Genomic DNA, 24692 nt, shown 5'->3' on the forward strand with positions numbered 1-24692 from the left:
TAGGTTTTGTGTGCAGGGTGTTAGTGTGTCTTCAGGTAGTGTTGTTTATTATTAACACCAGAAGTTTTGGGTTTCTGGATGCCTCCATGATTTAAGCTTAGCTGGTCAGTTCCCAGACCCCCAACACTCACACCATCCTGAACTGACCTACTGAGGCCTCTGAAACAAGTTCACAGATGTAACTTCTTTAAAATTCTAGTTTGCTTTAAACATCTGCATTATTTTTATGATAGGCACTTTGGACATTATCTTACTGAATCCTTTCAACAGTTCCATAAAAGAAGCTGTAATATGCCCACTTTACAGGTGTACTTTAAAAAGAAAAAGTCATTCTCTTTTTGAGGATGTGAATTAAGAAAAAAACCAAAAGCAGGTCTCCCTGACAATGAAAATCAAAATACTCCTTTTACTATATGAATTTGATTCTTCCAGGTTGACTTTGTGCTAATATTCCATTTATTATCTCAATACTTAATATTCTTGCAATATTAGGTGTGTGCATGTGTTCTCCAATGAGAATGGAACTAGTTAGCTTCGTTTGTATTTTTCCACAGGAACTAGTTCAAAGCACTGTAATCATTCAGTTACTCAAGCATTTCTATCAACTAAGTGTACAGCTTAGCTATGGATTCAAAGATGCAATGTGCTCTCAAGAAATCTACATTATTATAGAGAAAATAAGTCAATTGTAATAGAAACCCTATCGCTACAGAGCCAGATAATAAATGTAAGGTGCTTAACTTACCTAATAAAATATGCATTAAGTACTTAGGTGATGAGTGTTCAATAAATGGTTAAGTAGGACTCTTAGTAGCATTTGAGACTATCTTAGAGGATGTACAAGATTGTGCTTGGTGAGGATGGGAGGGCATGCTGATTGGAAGAAGCAGCTTACATAAAAATACAAACTGGGGTTGGAGAGATGGCTCAGCACTTAAGGGCTGCCCCCTTCCAGGGTACCCTGGTTCAATTTCCAGCACCCACTTGGCAGCTCACAACTGTCTAACTCCAGTTCCAGGGGATCCAACACCCTCACACAGACATGAATGCAGGCAAAACACCAATGCACATAAAATAAATTATTTTTTAAAAATACAAAGAAGTGTGACAGGCAAGATTGCTCAGTGGGTAAAGGGACTCTATTTTAACGGAAGGGACCAGATCATGAAAGGCTTCAAATATTAGGCTAACAAAAACACACGTCGTTTTCTTGGAAACGGGGGTGGGGGGCATTTTTGTAGTGTGTGGTGTGTGTGTGTGTGTGTGTGTGTGTGTGTGTGTGTGTGTGTGTGTGAGAGAGAGAGAGAGAGAGAGAGAGAGAGAGAGAGGGGGGGGGAGAGAGAGAGAGAGAGAGAGAGAGAGAGAGAGAGAGAGAGAGAGAGAGAGAGAAAAGGGCTCTGTGCCTGTCAGGCAAGTGAGCTAGACTCCAACCCCTTAGGATCTTCAGAAAACTATTCTACTACAACAACAGTGTGTAAGAAAATGAGTTATTTGGAAGACTGGGAAGTGCAGATAAGGAGTAATGGCCGATTTCAACCAGGCTAGTAGCAGTAGTATGCAGGGGAGCTCAATAGGACTCGCCTGCTACTTGGATAATGGGGGAGAGTGAAGGAGGTGAGAGAGAGCGAGCTGCTGAAAACCTGTAAAAGTTGAAGATCTGGCTAAAGAGAAGACCACCAGTTCCAGCAGGAGAAGTTAGGGTCTTAGTTCAGTGGCAGAGTGTGTGCTTAGTATGTGCAGTACCAAAACTCAATGGCAGCGAGACAGAAGAAATGGAAGGGTAGGGCAGGGTGGCCTTTGGAGTCGACTGAAGAAATGGTAAAAAGTGTTAAGTCTCATAAAGCAATCTGTCAGCCAGGTGTGGTGCACAACTTTAATCCCAGCACCAGGGAGGCAGAGGCAGGTGGATCCCTGTGAGTTCGAGGCTGGCCTGACCCTGTCTCAAAAACCAAATCAAATAAAAACGAAAATAGTGATCAAACAACTGTATTCTCTCTCTGTCTCTCTTTGTCTCTGTCTCTGTCTCTCTCTCTCTCTCTCACACACACACACACACTTTTTCATATAAAAAAATAAAGATGAAGTTATAAGTGGCTAAGATAGCCAGGGTAATGTGAGTGGAATAGTTGGCTATGACTTCTGGATATAACTTTAATGTTTTCAAAACTAAACTTCTGATTTCCCCTTCTAAATCTTTTATACCTCTTTCCCATTTTTACACCTGTCCCTGTTGCACAAGCCGGAAACCTAAGAGTTATCTGTGTCCCTTTCTATCCTCCACCTGTACATCCAATCCATCAACAATTTCCATCAGTTCCATCCCTAAGACAAGCCTCAAATGCACCTACTTCTACCCCCTCTACACAGCTACTACCCTAGACTGGCAACCATCATCTCTGGTCTGAATTTTCTTAAATATCTACCTGGTCTTGTGTGTGTGTGTGTGTGTGTGTGTGTGTGTGTGTGTGTGTGTGTGTGTATGTGTGTGTGTGTGAGCCATAAGAGGCTCAGACCAGCTGAGGCCCCTGGAAAAGACACTCTCCAACTTGTTGAGCTGCCTGTCAGGTTGTACAGTGTGCCCCAGATTTTCAGCAGCTTTTGCGAGCTGTCACCCATGCTGGGGTAGGCTTTGGTAATGCAGCTTTGAGTCATTTCTGCTCCTGTAAGTAACCTCAATACAACTTAATGGCTCATAAAGTAGAACTTGAGTGGTATCCATACTTTCATCTGTTGTGGGCTCCCTATCTGGGGTGAGTACACTGTGTGTTGTATCTTCCCAGGAAAAGTATGTCACACAACAAGGGCACATGTGCATATCTTCAGGTATGACTTCTCAGGTGCCGTTCACTTTTTTTTTTGAGACATGGTCTCTCACTGGCCTGGAACTTGCTGAGTAGTGTATTCTGGTTGGGCAGCAAGCCCCAAGGATCCGCATCCACATCGCCAGCACTGGAATTGTGTCACCATGGCCAGCTTTTGAAGATGTGGGGTTCTAAGGGTTGAATTCAGGCAGAACGAGTGCTTTACCAACTGAGCTGTCTTCCCAGGTCTTTCCTGTCCTTCCTGCTCTCCAACCCATCCCACGCAGCATCAGAGTGCATTTCTTTATAAAAAGGTCAAAAGTAAATTGGGACTGGGAGATAGCTCAGTCAGTAAAGTGTTGGCTGTCCCACCACGATGACCTGAGTTTAGGTCCCCAGCACCCACATAAAAGCCAGCTGCCTGCCATCTCAGTGCTAAGAAGGCAGAGGCAAGCAGATCTCCTTGAGGGCGAGGCCGGTGAGAGAGCTTGTCTCTAAAAAAGTGATTGGGCCAGGCAGTAGTGGCGCACGCCTGTAATCCCAGCAATCCGGGAGGCAGAGCCAGGTGGATCTCTGTGAGTTCGGAGGCCAGCCTGGTCTACAGGGCAAGATCCAGGACAGGCTCCAAAGCTACACAGAGAAACCCTGTCTCGAAAAAACCAAAAAAAAAAAAAAAAGTGATTGAAGCAGATAGCCACTGTTGACCTCTGACCTCCACACATGCACATGTGTGTGCAAACACACCCGGGGAGGGGGGAAGGAGGAAGAGGAGAGAGGGGGAGAATGTTTGCATAAACTGGATGTCATTAAGACCTGTCCCATACCATGGTGAGGAGAGAGAATGGAAAGAGAATGGGCTGTGGTGATGGACGAAAGGGTGGAATTGTGATACTCTGGTAGCATAGGCAGGAAATGAGTCTTGCTCTGGGCCTTCAGGGCTAGGCAATGGAAGGAAGAGACTGACTGACCGAAGCCCTAAATACTAAGCTCTAATCAGATGGCAACAGCTGAGCACTCCAGCTCATGAGCTCCTGGAAACTGGAAACAGCATCCTCCCACAGATGACTCAACTGTGGAGAATGGTGACTTGTTGCTTAATGCTCTAGAATGGACAGTGATTCCTGCAGTGGTCTCACAGGGTGACTGGATGCTTGTTTATGATTAACACACTTCAAAAATCATTCTCTAAGTCTAATTGGTTGGTACTTATACTGTCCTGAAACTGGGAAAGAGACCTTTTCAAGACCCTGGAGTCAGAGGACTCAAGGGACGAGAAGGGGGCTGAAGCCTGGCTCTGAGCTTTGCCTGGCTGATGGCCTACACACTGACTTGACTGGCTTTCTCCTGCTATTGCCAAAGGTACTGTTTGACCCCACAGGGTCACAATGGATGGGGCAGGAAGAGGAGAACTAAATATATTAAGTTAGCACTTCCCCGTTGGCTGCCTTTGCTCAGGTCACAGCCTTCCACTGATGCTTCAACATACTGCCCCTTGACTTCCCATCGCCTCCTAACACACTTTCCTTGATGAATACAGTTGTTATGAATGACAAGTCCACAGTCAGTACAAGAGCTCAGACCCCGCAAGGGCTGACTTCTTAGCTCATTTACCTTGTGCAATTTGCTTCAACTATCAGTACTGCAGTAAGATGGGGGTGTCAACACTACCTGCCTCCAATGTTGACTGTGTGTAAGATGGTCTATATATTTGTTTTAAGGACTGTTAACGTCCACCATTCTTTAGTATGTGTGCCAAGTTTTACCTGTTACCCTAAATTCTGATGTAAAGTATTTCTAGCGATTTGAGGATAGGTTCTTGGATTTGAGGCACAGCCTTAAAAGCAACCTGACTTCTAGATACAAAGTTGTCATATCATCGACCCTAGAACACATATGAAAGTGACAGTAATAATTATGCCAGGAAATAAGTACAAATAAGGGCTCTACTGAGCAAACTAAGATCTGCAGTTACTTCACTTGGACGAAAAGCAAAAACGAAGGGGCTGGGGAGATGGCTTGTCAGGTGAGCATGAGGACCTGAGCTTGATCCCCAGCACCCATAGAAAAAGCAGGGCCTGGTGCCGCCACATGCTTGGTATCTAGCTCAGTCAGCCTAGTCTAACTAGTCCTAGATCCAGTGAGAGACTCTACTACAAACAAAAGTGGAGGGCTTCCGAGGAATAACACCCTAGGTTGACCTTTGACCTCCATGTGCATATGCATGATCCACATGAACCTGGCATACAGGAGCGTGCGCGCGCACACACACACATACACACATTCTGTGAACTATGGCTAGAGGGGACAACTTGGCCACACCAGTTGATCAGATTCCTAGACTGTAGTAAAACTCAACTATCTAGGTAGAGGATGTAGAGACACCATTTGTCGTTGCTGGATTAAGTAATCTCTTGTTATAGAAATGGCCGGTGAGTATTTTAAACAATATTATACAAAACATTGATAATACTTAGGAGAACAAACTATTTTAAGTTCTTTCCAGTAGTTTAGAAACATAAGTATAGAGTTGAAATGGAGTAAAAATCAATCTATAATTTTAGTAAACTGTCGAAAGCACTAAACCTGTATTTTGTAAACGTATGTGAGGTATAACAATGTACGGTATATAAATGTTACTCTACTTTGACCCAGCTAATGAGCCTTGAGTATACTATCTAACTAAACATACCATGTGAACCAGTCATGGATTAGCTCCAATCCCAAAGCATATGTAAGCTTTTGTACAATGACACCAGACACAGTAAATTCCTATTCTTTATTCTAACTTCAAAACATTATGTGCTTTCAAAAAGTTCCAGCATGTTTTCTCTTCATATGAACACTCTTAAAATGAACAAAATACTTAGCCAGACAGTGGTTGTGCACACCTTTAATTCCAGCACTTGGGAGGCAGAGGCAGGCAGATCTCTGTGAGTTTGGGGCCAGCCTGGTTTACAGAATGAGTTCCAGCACAGCCAGAGCTATTACACAGAGAAATTCTGTCTCAAAACAAAAAAGGAAGGAAGGAAGGAAGGAAGGAAGGAAGGAAGGAAGGAAGGAAGGAGTACAATACCAGTAGTATTTTCTGAAAAGTTACTTTAGAAATGAAACGCCATCAACTGGGCACTACATTGACAAACAGGTCACTAACTGCAGAGGAGTGTAGGCATCAGAGTCAATTCAAGCAAAGAGGCTCAGGAAGGAGTGGGTGTGCTTCCCATGATGGGGTACACTTACAGGCTGGAAAAAGACAAGTTGCAGAACAGGTGGTATGTTCTCCTCAAAAGTGACCAGAAAGCTCCTTGCTGTGTGTTCCCATGGCTGGCGAGAGGGAAAGGCGGCCGCCTGCCCTTCGCTTCTATCACTGGTTTGCTAGCTTATTGTCTTAGCCAGTGTGCCTGGAAGACTAGCCCCGGTTCTGCGACTGTTTTGAGCTCTCTAGCCCCATCATACTCATTACTGTTCTAGGAGAAAATCCTTAAAAACCTGAGGGAAAGAGGAGTTGAGTGGGGAATTATCTGAATAGAAACAAGGAAAATCAGGAGAAGCCTCTACTAAGCCAGGCTCTCTCTCTCACACACTACCTGCTTTCAAATGTTTTTCAGACAGGCTCTCATACCCAGGCTTGCCTGGAGCTTGCTATGTAGCCCAGGCTGGCTTTGAACCCACTATCCTCAGATTAGCAGTGAGTATGACCAGGCTTGGTTTGCAACATTATCTAAACTATTTATTCAAACCATTCAATGTAGAGACAGATACATACATCCAAAATACAATTATTTAACCATTACCAACACACACAGATATGTATAATAATAGATATTTGGCCACAGACACCAAGATTAAAGGATGTAAGTACTAGAATTAAGAAGTAAAAACAAACAAGAATAGAAGACAAGATGTGAGAGGAGGGAGCCGAGAAGGGTTGCTTGGGTATGTTGGGGAGTAGATAGGTGACATGGAGAACAGAAATACAGAAACTGGGCGCTCAGTAGAGCAGCCACAGAGCCAACTGCTGGATTTCTCTTTGCTCAAGACAGGCAAGGATTTTGTGTCCAAGGCTGTTCGCAAGCAACCTCCCTCTATGGTCTCTTAACCTCCCTGCGTGTAAAGCACTACCTGCATAACATCTCTCCTTTCCCTTCCTGTCTGGAATTGGGCTCCTGCCTCCATTTCTCTGGGTTATTCTATGTGTTCTCAAATAATGTGCCTGGTAGCATCAGTCCTCACTAGATGTGACTTCAAGTGTTAATCCAGAAATCCCTAAACTTACCTGCGAGCTTACATTTTTTAGTATTTCACCACCGAGTAGGCAGCACGGGCAGATACAGAAAGGAAGGACAACATCTAGTGAGGACCAATGCTACTTCTACAAAGAAACCTGAGTGAAGAAGGAAGCCGGGATCTGGTGCTGGCTCTCCCTAAGTCAAGGCACTTCAAATAGACATTTCCAATTGACAGCAGCATAAAATCCACAAACTTAGCATCTACTCTCTTGAAAAAATGGCCCAATCAAGACCTACCACACACACAGAAAGAAAGAAAGAAAGAAAGAAAGAAAGAAAGAAAGAAAGAAAGAAAGAAAGAAAGAAAGAAAGAAAGAAAGGGAGAAGAAAACCGAGCTCCAGAATAACTTAGTAATGCTGCTCCCCAAAAGGAGTTAGAAAACTGAGCTGCTAACAGCTCTGCAGAGTAAAACCACATGCAGACTTTTAGGAACCATAGAGGAAGTAGGGACAGTGATTGTCCAGCCGGTTGAACCTTCACACTGGAACTGCGTCTCCAAGTCAGGGTTCTTTCCTTCAAAAGCAGTGAGCTATCAGCCAAGTTCTCTCTTCTTGGGAGGGATGGGCAGGAAAAGGGCATGGGGAGTGGTCAGGTGTTAACATTTCAGTTCCATGCACAACCAACCAAGACAGGGACCAGATGGTGAAAGGATTCCAGCAGCCGGAACCCCCAACCCTCACTGCATGGCACAGAGGCTGTGAGGCAGAAACTCCTGCACGTAGGTGGCAGCTGCCTTGGAGAGGTAGGTCATGGTGCCAAATCTGCCACTGGGTGCGCTGTCATACAGAAGAGTACAGATGCCAGATGCAGGATCCTTTGCCAACATGACATCATCTGCGCCGAGGGTTTTCTATTTGGTTTTAAAAGATGGGAAAACACAGTGGGAAGGAAAGGTTATCACGCCTACTAAGTCCAACTCTGATTAGTATCCCTCAGAGTTTCCTTCCCATCACCAATTCTTTGGCTGTTTAAGCAGAAGAGGACCAGGCTAATGAATGGATATGAATTTTCTTTTTTTTCCCCCCTCCGGGGCTGAGGACCGAACCCAAGGCCTTGCACTTGTTAGGCAAGCGCTCTACCACTGAGCTAAATCCCCAACCCCTGGATATGAATTTCTATACATGGCATTTGTCACTACATCTCTAAATTATTTTAATTACTATTTAGAATTTTCTATTATAACATTTTTGAAAATTAAATATCAATTAAAATTGATTAAATGATTCATGTATGTTAGTAACAGGAATAATGTTAGCACTTGGAGATAACCCTAGTGGAACTACATTGGGACCTACTGATTTTGTACTTAGTACTACTGATTTTGGCTTGTATTCCTTCATACTGTATTTGGTTTTCTTTCTTTCTAAACCACCTTAATTCAAAAAGACTTGTAAACCTTCCAAATCTAGAGTCTATGCCTAAAATGGATCACATTTTCTCATATGTGGGCTGATAACATTCCAGAGCATTTAAAACTAGGACTGTTTAGAAAATCTTGGATACTTTTTGTCTTCTCTCATAGTGGCTAAGAGAAGGAAACATCTGTTGTATGTCTTGGGTCTCATGTAGCCCAATCTGGTCTTGAACTCACTATGTAGCTGAGGCTGGCCTTGAACTCCTGGGTGCTGTGACTGCAGGTGTACACCACATTAGGCAACCTACCTGTTCCTGAAGGAACAAGTCATTGGCAATATGTACTATTTTTTCCACAGCAATGATGCTTCCAATGCTATGAATTTCAATGTCTGCCAGCATGGTAAGGACAAGGATGGCTTCAACCAGGAGTTGGCGGTACTCTGGCTGGGGAACCCGATTCAGGACAGATTCCACATGGACAGAGAATTTAATCTCGCCGGGGGTCATCTGTGATAGAAAAAGAGAAATTCAACTTTCCAGAATCCTGGCACCCATGAACATCAAACCTGAGCAAAGAGGTCAAGATCACAATGGGGAAACCCACAGAGACAGCTGACCCCAGCTAGTGGGAGCTTACTGACTGAAGTGATGGTTCTGGAACCTAGGCCTTCTGCATACAGGAGACAGTTGTGTAGCTGGGTCTGTTTGAGGGCCCCCTGGCAGTGGGATCAGGATCTATCCCTGGTGCAGGAACTAGCTTTCTGGAGCCCATTACCTACGGTGGGACGCCTTGCTCAGCCTTGATGCAAGGGGGAGGGGCTGAGTCCTGCCTCAACTGAATGTACTAGGTTTGCTGATTCCCCATGGGAGGCCTTACCCTCTTTGAGCAGTGGATGGGGGTTTAGGGGAGGAAGAATGTGGGAGTGAGAGGGAGGAAGAGAAGGAGGGGGAACTGTGGTTGATATGTAAAATGAATAAAAAACTGTTAAATAAGCAGTAACAAGCCCTGTAACTGCAGCCCCTTTAACAGAATGGTGTAAATTGGTTCAGTCGTTTTGCAAGCACAATCTGGTAATGCATTACAAGAGTCAGAAAAGTGTCAATGTGCTCTAACCCCAAATATTATTTCTGGGAGTTTGTCCTAAGAAAATAATCCAGAGAAGAAAAGGCTCCATGTGTATGAATGTTTATGGTAGTATCAGTCACACACGCACAAGTTGATGTAACCTAAACATGGCAATGAATGCATAAATGATGACATGCTATAGCAACTTCAGGAGGTTTTATGAAGCCTTTTAGGAGACTAAATCTAATGACCCTGACTAGAGAAAACACTGATAGAAAACTCAACAGGAGCCCGGCAGTGGTGGCACACGCCTTTAATCCCAGCACTCGGGAGGCAGAGCCAGGCAGATCTTTGTGAGTTCGAGGCCAGCCTGGGATACAGAGTGAGTTCCAGGAAAGGCACAAAGCTACACAGAGAAACCCTGTCTCGAAAAACAAACAAACAAAAAAAACCCAAAAAACCAAAAAACAAAAACAAAAACAAAACTTGAAATGATATCTATGAATGAGTATAATTATGTGAAATAGTGACATATTGTTAGAGTAAAATGGACCTTAAGAAATGCAGTTATGGGGCTGGAGAGATGGCTCAGTGGTTAAGAGCACTGACTGCTCTTCCAGAAGACCTGGGTTCAATTCCCAGCACCGATATGGTGGCTCATAACCATCCATAACTCCAGTTCCAGGAGATATAATCCCTTCTGACTTCTACAGGGACCAGGCATGCATGTGGTGCACATATATACATGCAGGCAAAACACTCATACACATTTAAAATTTTTTAAAAATCTGAAGAGCAGGGCTGGAGAGATGGCTCAGAAGTTAAGAGTACCGACTACTCTTCCAGAGGTCCTGAGTTCAGTTCTCAGCAACCACATGGTGGCTCACAACCATCTGTAATGAGATCTGGTGCCCCCTTCTGTATACATAATAAATAAATAAATCTTTTTGAAAAATTTGAAGTGCAGTTATTTTGGGGTAAAGTGAATTGAGAAATGCATTTTGGTAAAATTGTATTGAGTTTACACTCTATAGAAGCAAGTAGATTTGGAGTCTAAAGATGGGTTCAAAACTTATGTCAGGAGTAAAATGACCTTGGATAGTCTAAGTTTGTTTCCTTATCTATAAACTGGGAAAGACATTTTCTTCTTAGGTATCTTACAAAGCTGGACTGAAAAAAATCGAATTAAATAAGGGGAAAGTTCTTTGAAAACTCTTAAAGGTATTAGGATTACATTATTACTATTAATATTTCAACATTGTTTAAATGCACAGAATGCACCTGTTTAAATTCACAGGCAGCATGGTGTTCTTTATTACATAAAAGACCTGTACACAAGTTAAAGATCTAAAACATTACACTCAGCATTCAGCACTGGCCCATCCAGCTGAAACTGTAATTTTACACTTTCTAAACTCACTAGTCCCAGCTTGTTAGCACAAAAAATCAAAAAACATCTGAAAATCAGTGTCTGTGTTTCATGGCAATGTTTTCCAACCATGGTTATTTTTCAGTGTTAGTCTATAGATTAAAAAATTACAAATGCTCAGGTTTCCTCTCTGGAAACTCTAATTCACTACATTGGAAAAGTTACTCTAATACAGAGGTTCTCAACCTGTGGGGGACAACCCCCTTGGGGGGGTCTGTTGTGGACTATTACTTTAACCGTGTAAAGGCGTGTTACATTTGTTTATGCTGCATTTGTTCAACAATATAAGGATGTGTTGCTTTGCCTGCCTAAGGCACCTGATTGGTCTAATAAAAAGCTAGGCAGTAGAAGGATAGGCAGAGAGAGAGAGAATAAGAATAAGTAGGAGGAGGAATCGAGACTTGAGACAGGGGAGAGGGGGAGAGGGGAAAAGGGGGGAGGGGGAGAGGGGGAGAAGGGAAGAGGGAGAGGGGGAGGGAGGGGGAGGGAGAGAGAGAGAGACAGAGACAGAGACAGAGACAGAGACAGAGAGAGAGAGAGAGAGAGAGAGAGAGAGAGAGAGAGAGAGACAGACAGACACACACACACACACACACCTGGGGCCAGACAGCCGCCAGCCAGACACAGAGGAAGCAGGAAAGTAGGACATACAGAAGGAAAGAAGGCAAAATGTAGATGAAGAGAAACAGGTTAATAAGTTATAGGTTGTAAGTTATAAGAGCTAGTGGGACAAGTCTAAACTAAGGCTGAGCATTCATAATTAATAATTAGTCTCCATGTCATGATTTGGGGGCTGGCAGTCCAAGAAAGCCTGCTACAGGGGTTAGTGACCCTTTCACGGGGATTGCATATCAGATGTTTACATGATGATTCATAACAGTAGCAAAATTATAGTAATGAAGCAGCAACAAAATAATTTTATGGTTGGGGTCACTACAACATTTAATACAACCCCTGTATTAAAGGGTCGCAGCATTAGTAAGGTTGAGAACCACTGCTCTAATATATAATTAGAGGTCAAGATCAGCACCAGTCTATAAATATCCTATTAGAGAAATGTTGGAATAAAAGAGATGGGAGAGGGTTGGGGATTTATCTCAGTGGTAGAGCGCTTGCCTAACAACCACAAGGCCCTGGGTTCAGTCCTCAGCTCTGGCAAAAAAAAAAAAAAGAGAGAGAGAGAGAGATGGGAGAATGTAAGAAGCCATTCATCGTTATTTATACTCCTTTTGGCTTCTCCAACTCCCAGTCTCACATAGAAAAAATGTAATTAACCATTACAAGAAGCTATTCTTATTAACAAAACATGTAATTATTCATGTGTATGGTGTGTATGTGTGCTGGTATACTTGACTGTGTAGGCAAATGTGGAAGCCAGAAACTAAAATGAGATTTTTAAAAATTGTTTTCTATCTTTTTTTGAGGCAGGGTCTCTCACTGAACCTGGAGTGTTCCATTTCATCTAGACTAATTGGCAAGCCCCTGCAATCCACCTGTCACCACATCCCAGTGTGTGACCTTATACCACATTACAGGCTTCCATAGCCATGCCCATTTTTATTTTACAGAGGTGCTGGGGATCCAAACTCAGGTCCTCATGCTTGCAGAGCAAAGCAGTTTACTGACTGAGCCAGCTCCCCAGAACCATATTATTATTGTCTAATATTCCCATTCCATTTTTACCTCCTTCATACATTTCACAGTCAACTGATTTATAAAAGGATGAGTGTTACAGAATATTAGTTTAAGATATGTTACATTTGTTTATGCTGTGGAACATTTGTTTAATGATGCAAAGATGTGTTGCATTCTTTTATGCTGCATTTTTTAAACTCTGTGCAGCTGTGTTACTGTGCCTGTCTAAAATACCTGATGGTCTAATAAAGAGCTCAACAGCCAGTAGAAAGGCAGGAGAAAGGAGAGGCGGGGCTGGCAGGGAGAGAGAATAGGAAGAGAAACATGGGAGGACAATAAGAAAGAGGAATGAGAAGAGAAGGAGGAAGACATCAGGGGCCAGCAACCCAGCTACACAGCAAGCCACGGAGTAAGAAGTAAAGAACAGTATACAGAAATAGAGAAAGATAAAAGCTCAGAGGCAAAAGGTATATGGGATAATTTAAGTTAAGGAAAGCTGGCTAGAAACTAAGCCAAGCTAAGGCTGGGCATTCATAAGTAAGAATAAGTCTCCATGTGATGATTTGGGAGCTGGGTGGTGGGCCCCCCAAAAGAGCAAAAACAACCAACAAAAAATGGGTCTGTTTCTTTGAAAACCAACTGACATATTTAGTTTCAATAATATCAACTCGATAATTGATAACTGAAATATTTCAGGCCGGCAAGCTCTCCATCATGTAAATGTAAAAGACAGACTCTTACCTCCCTCGTGGTTGAAGAAGGAAGAACAAAACCTTCCACAGAAAGTCCATGACACTATAAGATAGAAAAACATGCTATTACCAGAGATGAAGTAACAAGTGGGAAGAAGGAGGAGAGACTTCATATTTCTAAGTGCGCTTCACAGCTTATAGGCTGGGCAACCACAGGCCACCTAGAGCCCTGTAGCCCTTGTGCCCAAGGATGGCTTCATGGTTTCTAAGTGCCAAGATTCAGGATGGGACTACCATAGTTTGCCCTTTTCTTAGGGGAGTGGAGTGGACAGGAAGATCTTTCTGGGATAGACTAGACACCAGATACAGAGACTACCTAGAAGAGCATCATGCTAGGTCCCAAAGCCATCACCAGGAGCTCTGCAAGGCCTGGAAAGATGGCTTGACTCTGGTGATATTTTATTTGTGCTGAAATGTGATATTTTATTTATGCTTTAATAAATAAAGTCTGCCTGGAGATCAGAGGAAACAGCAAGCCATTTTAAGTAAACAAGTCTGGCAGCAGTAGCACACTCCTTTAATCCTATCACTTAGCAGTCAGGGTCTCTGTGTGTTCAAGGCCACACTAGGGAACAGAGCCAAGCGTGTTGACACATGCCTTGAATCCCAGTACCAACCATAGAGACCTGGAGGTCTGTACAGACAGACATGAAGTGACAGAACTGGCCAGGAAGAGGAAGTGAGGTAGCTGGGCTAAGATAGCCAATGAGAGGGCAGAATAGCCATGCAATAAAGGCGTGGGTAGACAAGAAGTAACTCATACTTGGAAGCTGCTGAATTGGTGAGGTAAGGTTGGCTGGTGGCTTTCCCTATTTCCCTGACCTCTCAGGCTTTCACCCCCATATTTGGCTCCATGTTTTTTTTATTAATTTATTAATGAGACCATTTAGAAATTCTTCTACACTTGACAGGTAAAAGGTACTTGCCAATAGCCATGCAAGCCCAATACAAGAGTTTACTCCCATAATCCCCAAGGAGGAAAGGGAGAACCTACTCCATAATGTTGTACTCTGACCTCCACATGTATGCTATGGCATGTGCTCCCTACCATCATGCATGTGTGTACACACACATTTAAGAAATTCAGTAGGCCTTCAAGAGCCTCAGGCTGGCAAACATGACTCACAGCATGTGTTAGTGGACATGGGCCATCCCTACTTGTTCTGGTTGAGTCCTGTCCTGTTTTCCACTGCCTTTCCACATTTTAAATACATCACTTACTGTTTATTACGTATTCCAAGTAATTAAGTTCCATAAGGACATAAATTATTGGCTATTTCATCTTTAGACACCTAGAACAGAGCCTGGTATGCAGTAGATGCTCAATAAATATTACTATCATCATTATCATTATTTGAGACATGATTGCATGGAACCTAATCTCAAATTTACTATGTGGCTGAGGCTGGCCTTGAACACTGGAAGTCCTGCCTCTACCTCCCCAGTGCTTTCAAGTATTTGTGTGGAACACCATACCTGGATCAATGGAAACATTAATAATTAATAATTCTTAACCTTACTCCAGCATATCAACTCAACTATTAAAAAACAATTGAAATTAATCACTTATTTAGATTATGAAGAAGCCAAAATACTATATAAAAAAAACACATATGACTAACAGGTTTACTGACTCTGTTGGACAATTATATGCTATACTCCATACACTAAGTAATCTCTGTATAGACTATTAGTAGCTTTGAAACATGAAATTGTTACATTCATGCCTGAAAAGGCATGTGTTCTACCTCTTACTTTAAGACCCCAAATCTAGGTTTTGATTCTACCAAAAAATACCCATTCTGTCCTGGCAGACTTAAATATTCCTTTGTTTTTATTCTACAGTCTGGATTAAACATCCCTTTAAAACATTTATTTGTGTGTGTTGGTGGTCGGGCAGACACATGTCAACAAACATGGAGAAGTCAGAGGACAGATTGCAGAAGTAGGTTCTTGCCTCCCATCATGTGGATTCCATGGATGGAACTAAGGTGGCAAGAGCTATCTTGTCTGCCTTGTGACTAGGCATCTTTATTACAAATCATTTTGGCTTTGCATAATAGTTGCTTTGAAAGGAGGGAGCCACAAGATTCAACTCCTTGATGACACAGAACAGATGGCTTCTGCAGTTATTATATGGCACACCAGACAGAGTACTTAATACACGCCTACTGAGTTTCATTGTGGTAATCCATGAATAACTGGAGAGAGGAAATAAAACTGGTCTCTGTCATGCTGTAATAGATGCAACAAAGTAGACTCTCAGTCATCGATGAGATGAAGATCCTCAGAGCAAATAATCGGAAGAATCAAGTTTCACTATTTCTACAACACCACCTGATGACATCCCAAGTCAGGGTTGTGATGTCCTGAATGAAGCATTTCTCATGTCCTTATCGAGGCAATGAAGCAAAATTAGCACCTGAGAGAGTATAAATGAGAAGACCTATGCGATGGAGATACAGCTCAGTTGGTAGAGTCTTGCCTTACATGCACGAAGCCTTGGCTAAAATCCCCAGAACAGCATAACTGGGTGTGGTAGTTCACACCTGTAATTACAGCAGTCAGGAGATAAAGGCAGAAGGATCAGTTCAATGTCATTCTAGGTTACAGTGAGGCCAGCCTGAGCTATTAGAGACCTATCTCAGAAGAAAGGAAAAAGTCTGCATTTGTACAAATGAAACCAATCAATGAGCATGATGGTCTTCCTGGCCCTCTAAAACTGTCACCACCACAATGGCGTGATATGCCCTTACAAGCCTTAGAAATAGGAACAAATATTAATCACAGCAAGAGTTTTATTTAGGCCTGATGTGGTGGTGTATGCCAGCAATCATAGCATTCCAGGAGGCTGAGGTGGGAGGATCTTGAATTGGGAGGCCAGCCTGGACAATAACAAAACCCTGTCTCCAAACAAGTACATCAGAGCTGGAGAGTTGGCTCAAAGGTTAAGAGCACTTACTACTCATGCAGAAGACCCAAGTTCAGTCTCCTGTACCCACATGTTGGCTCACAACCAACTGCCTGGAACTCCAGTTCCAAGGGATCTGATGCCATCTTCTGACCTCTGCAGGCATTGAATGCATATACATATCTTCAGGTATACACATACATAAAATAATTAAATATAAATGAAAATTAACAAGCCGGGCAGTGGTGGCGTACTCCTTTAATCCCAGCACTCAGGAAGCAGAGGCAGGTAGATCTCTATGAGTTCGAGGCCAGCCTGGGCTACAGAGTGAGATCCAGGACAGGCTCCAAAGCTACACAGAGAAACAACAATAACAACAAAAATAAGAGTGTTCTTGAACTATGAGCACTATTACAGCTTTCCATTTGTTTAGTGTTTTTCATCTAAGAAAAATATCAGTAAGAGCTACCTCTGCAAACGCTCCAAATACTTCATTTTTTGTTTGTTTGTTGTTTTGTTTTTTGGGACAGGGTTTCTCACAGATCTGCCAGCCATTGCCTCCAGAGTACTGGGACTAAAGGCATGTGCCACCATTCTTGCTTTCACTTGTTTTATGGCAGTGCCTTTCATATAACAACAAAGAGGGGTTGGGGATTTAGCTCAGTGGTAGAGCGCTTGCCTAGCAAGTGCAAGGCCCTGAGTTCGGTCCTCAGCTCCGGAAGAAAAAAAAAATATCAAAGAAAGCAAGCTACTTACCATCTCATTATTGACAGGCAATAAGTGTAGTGTAATATCCCATAATGTCCAGCTATGGCCCAAAGCAGAGATGTTCTGATTTTTAAAACCTTATTTAGAAACAATACCCCTGGGTAATGGTGGTGCACCTTTAATCCCAGCACTTGGGAGGCTGAGGCAGGTGGGTCTCTGTGAGTTCGAGGCCAGCCTGGTCTACAGAGTGAGTTGCAGAACAGCCAAGGCTACACAGAGAAATCCTGTCTCATCAAAAAAGGAAAAGAAAACAAAAGAAAAAAAAAACAGTATCATTGCAACAATAAGGACAATAAAGTAAATTATTAATGCCACAATAATACATCATTTTCTGTTTTTATTTACACTTTATCTGAGCATTTTATCTCTATCTAATTATAGTTATGATTATGTCACACGTCAGCTAGATAGATTCAGAATTTCAAGAGAGGAACAACACTGTTATACTCACTTTCTGCAAAATTTTCCAGACTTTCTGATAAAATCCGACCGGTACTCTATTTAGTGCTCCATCTAGTCTTCTGCGCCGCTGCCACTGACCTTGACGACTATCTTTAGAGGTCTGCTGATCACACACAGTAGGAAAGGACCCACTACTTGCAGCAATGCAGGCCGCAGGGGACTTGGGAGAAGAAAGAATGTAAATGAAAAGTGATCTCTACCCCTGAGACCAAGTATCATAAGTTATATTTTAATTTCAAAACCTAAAAGTTATAAATACTGTATAGCAAATTGAATAGTAAATACGCTGTAGAATGAGAAAGCACACAAAAGAGCCACAGTAATGAGCGACCGTAAAGCTGGTCAACCTCGGTGCAGGCTGCAGTGTCAGAACTTTGTATAATCATTTAAAATTAGTTTTTAGTTGTTGAGATTATAGTATAATTACATCATTTCCCCCTTCCATTTCCTCCCTCCAAAGCCTCCCATATATCCCCCCTTGCTCCTTTGCAAACTCATGGCCTCTTTCTTATTGTTCTCATATACATGTATTCCTAAATATATAAATACCACCTGCTCAGTCTGTATAATGTTATACGTATGTTTTCAGGGCTGACCATTGGTATTGGATAACTAATTGGTGTGCTGTTCTCTGGGGAAATGTACCATCATTTTATAAAGCACTCTGATGATTCTGAGTAACAATGATACAAATATCAGTAACAGAGGACGATACAAACTGTTTATCTGGCTAATCTGGTTACCATCTATCTAGTAGTATATGGTTTTGTTTGTCACTCTCATGACTTTTAATACAAGCCTCTGTATGTTACTTTTTTATTGCCATCATAACACACCAGGACCATGGCAACTTATGAAAGAAAGCATTTAACTGGGCTTATGGCTCCAGAAGGTTAGAGTCCTTGATAGCAGACAGAGAAGGCAATAAAAGTTCCAAGAGAGTTAAATGGGGGGGAAAGGTAGCCTTTTAAACAAATGGTGCTGAACAATTGGATAGCCACATGCCAAAGAATGAAGCTGTACTCTTATTTCACACCATATACAAAAATGGGAGCCCAAATGAAATGTTTGGGAAAAAAGATTTAAAAAAACCCCAAACAAATAAAAACCACAAAAGGAAAATCAAAACAAGCAAGCAAAAGACCAATAAGACAAAAACAAAGCAAAACCCCCATACCCAGATAGCCATATAAAAACAAGAAAACCCCTGGGGAGTCAGCCCAGCCTGGCAGACTCAGCTGAGGCAGGTCCAATCCTGTCCTCCCTTCACCCAGGCTGAGCACAGTGTCTCAGCATAGGCCCCAGGCTCCAAACAGCCAGCCAGCTCATGCACCAAGGACAGGTCCTGGTCCCACTGCCTGGGGGCCTCCCAAACAGAGGATGGGGCAATCCCTGGCTGATGTGTGAAATTAAGTTAATTACAAAATAGAAATATTTTTTAAAAAACCACAAGAAAACCCCCAACCAAAAATCCCATGGAGATCATTTTGTGTTGGCCTGGGGCCTGCCCTTGAGAGGGGTTAAAACAGTCAACACAGCAGAACAGAAGACAGATTGCTACTTTCCAAAGTCATTTTACAGGGCTGGCACTTGGGCTGCTATGGTGATTTTTAAAATTTTTTTATAAGATCTTTATTGACAGATAATTCACATAGTATACAATTTTCCTGTTAGCACAAGTTGATAGACTTTAGTCCAGCATCTTCATAGGCCCATGACACCAGGTATGGTGATATTTTATTTGTGCTAAAATGTGATTTTATTTGTATGTTAATAAAGTTGCCTGGAGATCAGAGGTCAAAGCAAGCCATTATGCAGAAATCCAGAGGTGGTAGCACACGCCCTTAATCCAATCACATGGCAGGCAGAGTCTCTGTGTGGTCAAGGACACAGCCAAGCGTGGTGACCCAAGTCTTTAATCCCAGTACCAACCATAGAGACCTGGAGGTCTGTACAGACAGGCAGTGACGAGGAAGTGATGTGACTGGGCTTAGAGCCAATGAGAAGGCAGAAGAGGAAGGCAATAAAAGCACAAGTCAGACAGGGAGAAGCTCTCTCTCAAGGAAAGGACGGCAGCGAGTGGTCAGCTAAAGGGAGTCAAGGCTCTTTGCTAGTGCTCTGATCTTTTGGGTTTTTAACTCTGTTTTTGGCTCTGTGTTTCTTATTAGGACCATTTACAATTTCATCTACAGGCTGGAGTCTGGAAACGTGGGCTTTAGGAGGGATTATGTCAACACTGAAGTTTATGTACAACACCTGCTTTCCTCCTAGGAGTCTGGAGTTTTGGGATATGCCAGACAGAGGCTGTTTACATGACCAGTCCCAGACAAAGACCCTGGGTTCTGTGCTGGGTCTTTAATTAGCTACTCTGGTTAGCAGCACTTCATGTACACTGTAACATGTCACTGGAGGGCTTTTAGTGCATCCTATATGGCTCTGCTGTGGAAGTACTCTAGAATCTTGTGTGGTTTTCCATGGGCTTCACCCAGTGCACCTTTTCTTTTGCTGATTTTGTTGTTTATCCTTTTGCTGTACTAAATCACACTTGTATTACTATATGATCAGTCCTGTGACTCCTAGTAAATTACTGAGGCTGGGAGTGGTCTTAGGGAGTTGCCCTCCCAATATAACCATAGCCCAAAATGTAAGGACTAAAACTATTTTAATATAGTCCTTAAAATATAGCATATAGTCCAAAAATGGAATTAAATTTTTGTGGCATTGATTTAGGTAACAACTTCTTAGATATGAATAAAATAAGAAAAAATAGAAAAACTGGTCAGTTAAAAATGGAAGACTTTTGATCTTCAAAGAACATTGGTAAGAATGAAAAGGAAATCCACAGAAAGAGGAAATATATATAAGTTACATATAAGAATGTTGTATTTAGAATATAAAAGGAAGCCTTGTAACCCAAAAATGTAAAAAGCCCAATTTAAATTTCACTTAGAAACCACAGTCTAGTAGTGGTGGCACACACCTTTAATCCCAGCACTCAGGAGACAGAGGCCAGTGGATCTCTGTGAGTTCGAGGCCAGCCTGGTCTACAGAGCGAGTTCCAGGTCAGCCAGGGCTACACAGAGAAACACTGTCTCAAAAACAAACAAACAAAAATTCCGGCAACGATCAGGTTGGGGAAGGGGAACCTTTATTCACTGTTAGCTACTGTGGAAATCCTGTGGCAACTTCTCAAAAGACGGCAAACTAGAACTACCATTTGACACGGCTATACCATGTCTGAGCATGTAACTGAAGGATTCTACGTGCTACCATAAAAATACTTGTACAGCCATGTTTATCGCTACTCTAGTCACCATAGCAAGGTAATGGGATCAACTTAGATGCCTACCAACTGATGAGTGAATAATGAAAATGTGCAACATACACACAATGGAACTAGCTGCAAAGAAAAATGAAATCATGAAAATTTATAGGAAATAAATACAACTGCAAATTATTATATTAATTGAGAATTATATTATTATATTAACTCAGAAATACAAATACTCCATGTTCTCTCTTACATGAGTGTATCCTACCCTTTAGTGTTTATACGTGTATATATGTGAATAAGTACTTTTGTTAGGTATTTTTTCACAGCAATGGGAAAGTAACTACTCAGATCATAGAAATAGATCTGAGAGAAATGCACAGTTTTGGCTAGTTTTCTGTCAACTTAACACAAGCTAAAGTCATTTGGGAAGAGGGACTCTCAATTGAGAAAATGCTTTCTTAAGATTAGCCTACAGCAAAGCCTTTAGTGCATTTTCTTAATTAGTGATTGATGGGGGAGGGCCTATCCCTGGGCAGGTGGCCCTGAACTTTCTAAGAAGGCAAGCTGAGCAAGCCACGGGAAGTGAGCCAATTAGAAGCACTATCCCTGGCCTCTCATCAACTTCTGCCTCCAGGTTCCTGCCTTGTTTGAATTCTTGCCCTGACTTCCCTCAAGGAGGGACTGTGATCTGATCGGATTGTGATGTAAACTGAAACAAGCCTCCCTAAATTGCTTTTGGGCAGGGTGTTTTATCACAGCAATAAATAACCTAAGACACATATCTATGTAAAACTGTACATTAAGGTTGATAGCAACATTGTGCATAAAACCATTCAGATGTCCACTGACTGATGAGCAAACAAATAAGGAGAGTGTGGTGGAACAATACTGTGGTTATTATTCTGCAATAAAAAGGAAAGAAACAGCAATATGTATGACAATATAAAGAACTCTGTAAAATTATGCTAAACAAAGGAGGAAATTCATTGGTTAAAATGATTATTTGATGCCGGACGGTGGTGGCACACACCTTTAATCCCAGCACTCGGGAGGCAGAGGCAGGTGGATCTCTGTGAGTTCGAGGCCAGCCTGGTCTACAAAGCGAGATCCAAGACAGGCTCCAAAGCTCGAAAAACCAAAAAAAAAAAAAAAATTATTTGAAAAATTAGATTCAGAAATACAAAATAAAGGATTATAGAAATACTTTCTAGGACAATAACTTCTCTCATTTAATTTCCTAAATCAAAATCACTGATGCTGTCATCATTAACATGGAGCTCACAAAGCTGGCAAACCCCTCCTTAGTCGATGCAGGGTATTTGCTTAAAGTTAGTCAAAATATATTTCCAATAGCTCTCTTTTTTGTTTAGCCCCAATTTCTTCAGTTTGTGACAAATTAATTCACAACTTGTTATGATTTAAACCAGACAAATGTATACGGTTAAAGTACATTATACATATAATAAAATATCATAACCAAACTCATTATTTCATAGCTTAATATGAACATGTTCTAATAAAATGGTAAAAACAAAACAAAAATCAAATAAATTTCGTTAGAAACGAATCTTGCTAAATTGTGAGCTTCATCCAGTCATTTCCACTTTGTTCAATGCTGTAACTCCAGTGCATGACATCAAGTTGGCATTTAGTTCACATTTACTCAGTGAATTACTTCTCAGAAGAGCAGTTGCACAGAGTAGCTTTGAATTTTACCAGTGCATCAGAATCCCTTAGAGCTTCTTAGAACAGATCACTAGGGCTGAGCCCAGTCTTTCTGATTCAGTATCACTAGGATACAGACCAAACTTTGGTTTCTCACTAAACTCCAAACTGCTGTTGATGCTGTGTGGTCTACTGTCTGATGCACAGTGATGCACACTTACATCAGGTCAAGGAATGAACATATACGCAACAAAAACTTATGAAATAGATTATTTTTCTGAAATCAGAAAGAGGTTGAACTCCCTTTCCTACCTTATTAGGAAAGAAACAGACCTCTACCTTTTATATGAAATTGCTTTATAGTCATGTTAGTTCACACTCAATTTGTTTTTAATTAATTGTTTATTTTTTAGTTTCAGATTGATTTTCTGTGGATGAATGCATACCACAGGAGAACCTCAAAGTTACAGATGGCTGTGAACCACCATGTGGTGCTGGGAATGAAACCCAGGTCCTCTTAACCCCAATTTGTTTTTTGTACATAGTCAAATACTACGTTATGATCTGTAAACAGCATATCAAAGCACTTGTGAATGATACATGCGATAACACAAGATCAGTTACCAGAAAGGACGGTGACAGCAAATCTATACCTGAGGGATGACCACCATTAGTCTATAAAAGAAATTGAGAAAATAAAATTTTTAAAGAGGAGAGGCAAGGTAACCATTATTTGTTTTAAAAAGTTATTAACAGTATTAAACTACAGATTATTTAAGTAATTAGCCGGCATGTTATCATTAAAAAGCCAATGAAATAAGTTTGCTCCAAATGCCATGGCAAACAGTAAAATAAGTAAAAACTACCTTGAAATATCTTCACCTAGAAATTAGAGTAGTGTAAGTGACAGAGAAAAATGCAAAACACCACCCAGGCAGGTAAGGATGGCAAGCAATGTAATAAAGTAAGAAAGGAATGACAATCTGGGCCCCTTTGAAGACCTATACATAGCAAATATGTAGGAGAAAAACCTCAAGTAGCTGGAAAGGGAAGTTTAACCACCATATTCATCTAGCTGGCAACATGGACTTTGACTTGCCATATAAAGAATTTATAAATAATACTGGGTATCTATAAAAACTATAATGTGACCTGAGTGTAATGGTACATGCCTTTAATTCTAGAACCCTGGAGGCAGAGGCAAGCTGTGGATGATTGATGATAAAGTGCTGATTGGCCAGTAGCCAGGCAGGAAGTATAGGTGGGACAAGCAGAGAGGAGAATTCTGGGAAGTGGAAGGCTGAGGAGGAGACACTGCCATCCGCCACCATGGGTAGTAACATGTAAGATACCCGTAAGCCACGAGCCATGTGGCAAAGTATAGATTTATAGAAATGGATTAATTTAAGATGTAGGATCTAGCTAGCAAGAAGCCTGAGATTAGGCCAAACAATTTAAATAATATAAGTCTCTGTGTGATTACTTGGGGGATGTTAGTGGGAAAGAATTGTCCTGACTGCCAGCAGGCCGGGACACAGCTACAGAGAGAGGCAGGCAGATCTCTTTGAGTTCGGGGCCAGCCTGGTCTACAGAGTGAGTTCCAGGACAGCCAGGCTACATAAAAAGACTTTGTCACAAGAAAACAAAACAAACCCCAACACTATTGTTTGTCATTGTCAACTAAAGCAAGGATTGCTAACTAGTCAAATCAATGACGAACTTTCCAGCACTGAAGTTGTCCTTTCCACTTTCAAATACAAAAATGTTCAGATAATTAAAATTTCCTGGCAAAAACTGGAACATGAACACTTGTTTAAAAACAGAGTAGCTCCTTTTTTCCCTTTAAACTATCTTTAGTATATTTTATTTTACATGTATGGATGTGTTTTGCATACATATACGTCTGTGTACCATATGCACACAGTGGCCATGGAGGGCAGAAAAAGCTGTCATTCCCTGGGGCTGGAGTAACAGATGCTGTGAGCCACCATGTGGTTGCTAGGAATTGAACCCAGGTCCTTTGGCAGAGCAGCCAGTGCTCTTAAAAGCTGAGCCATCTCTCCAGCCCCATCTTCTTATTCCAATCTTCCTGTTGTATAAAATATGAACACCAAAGGGATATTTAAGGAAAGTATTTAAGTTTCCTTCAAAAGTAGGCTTCAAGCACTGGCTTATTCTCCTAAACGGTTTCTGAGCTCCCTTTTAAAGAAACAAAATCTCTTGTTTTTCTTGTTTTGCCTCTTCTATGCAGGATGTTTTTTTGTTGTTTTTGTTTTTGTTTTTGTT

General features: G+C 41.7%; 1 protein-coding gene across 4 annotated transcripts in view; it reads right to left on the minus strand.

Annotated features, from left to right (window-relative positions):
* Window positions 1-7366: 7366 nt before the first annotated feature.
* The window catches only part of Phka1 (phosphorylase kinase regulatory subunit alpha 1), a 121635-nt gene continuing 104309 nt past the window's right edge, over window positions 7367-24692 (minus strand). For 2 of the 4 annotated variants that reach the window (XM_036174221.1, XM_036174217.1), the window contains 5 exons: window positions 23031-23081; window positions 17457-17627; window positions 13316-13369; window positions 8751-8951; window positions 7367-7938 (listed from right to left, as the gene is read on the minus strand). In XM_036174221.1, coding sequence (XP_036030114.1) covers window positions 7765-7938; window positions 8751-8951; window positions 13316-13369; window positions 17457-17627; window positions 23031-23081 — 651 coding nt within the window. In that variant the 3' untranslated portion in view covers window positions 7367-7764. The remainder of the gene's footprint in view (window positions 7939-8750; window positions 8952-13315; window positions 13370-17456; window positions 17628-23030; window positions 23082-24692) is intronic. The other 2 variants (XM_036174220.1, XM_036174219.1) reach the window with 1 other exon arrangement.

This window comes from Onychomys torridus, chromosome X (assembly GCF_903995425.1).
Source record: "Onychomys torridus chromosome X, mOncTor1.1, whole genome shotgun sequence".
Taxonomy (NCBI): Eukaryota; Metazoa; Chordata; class Mammalia; order Rodentia; family Cricetidae; genus Onychomys; species Onychomys torridus.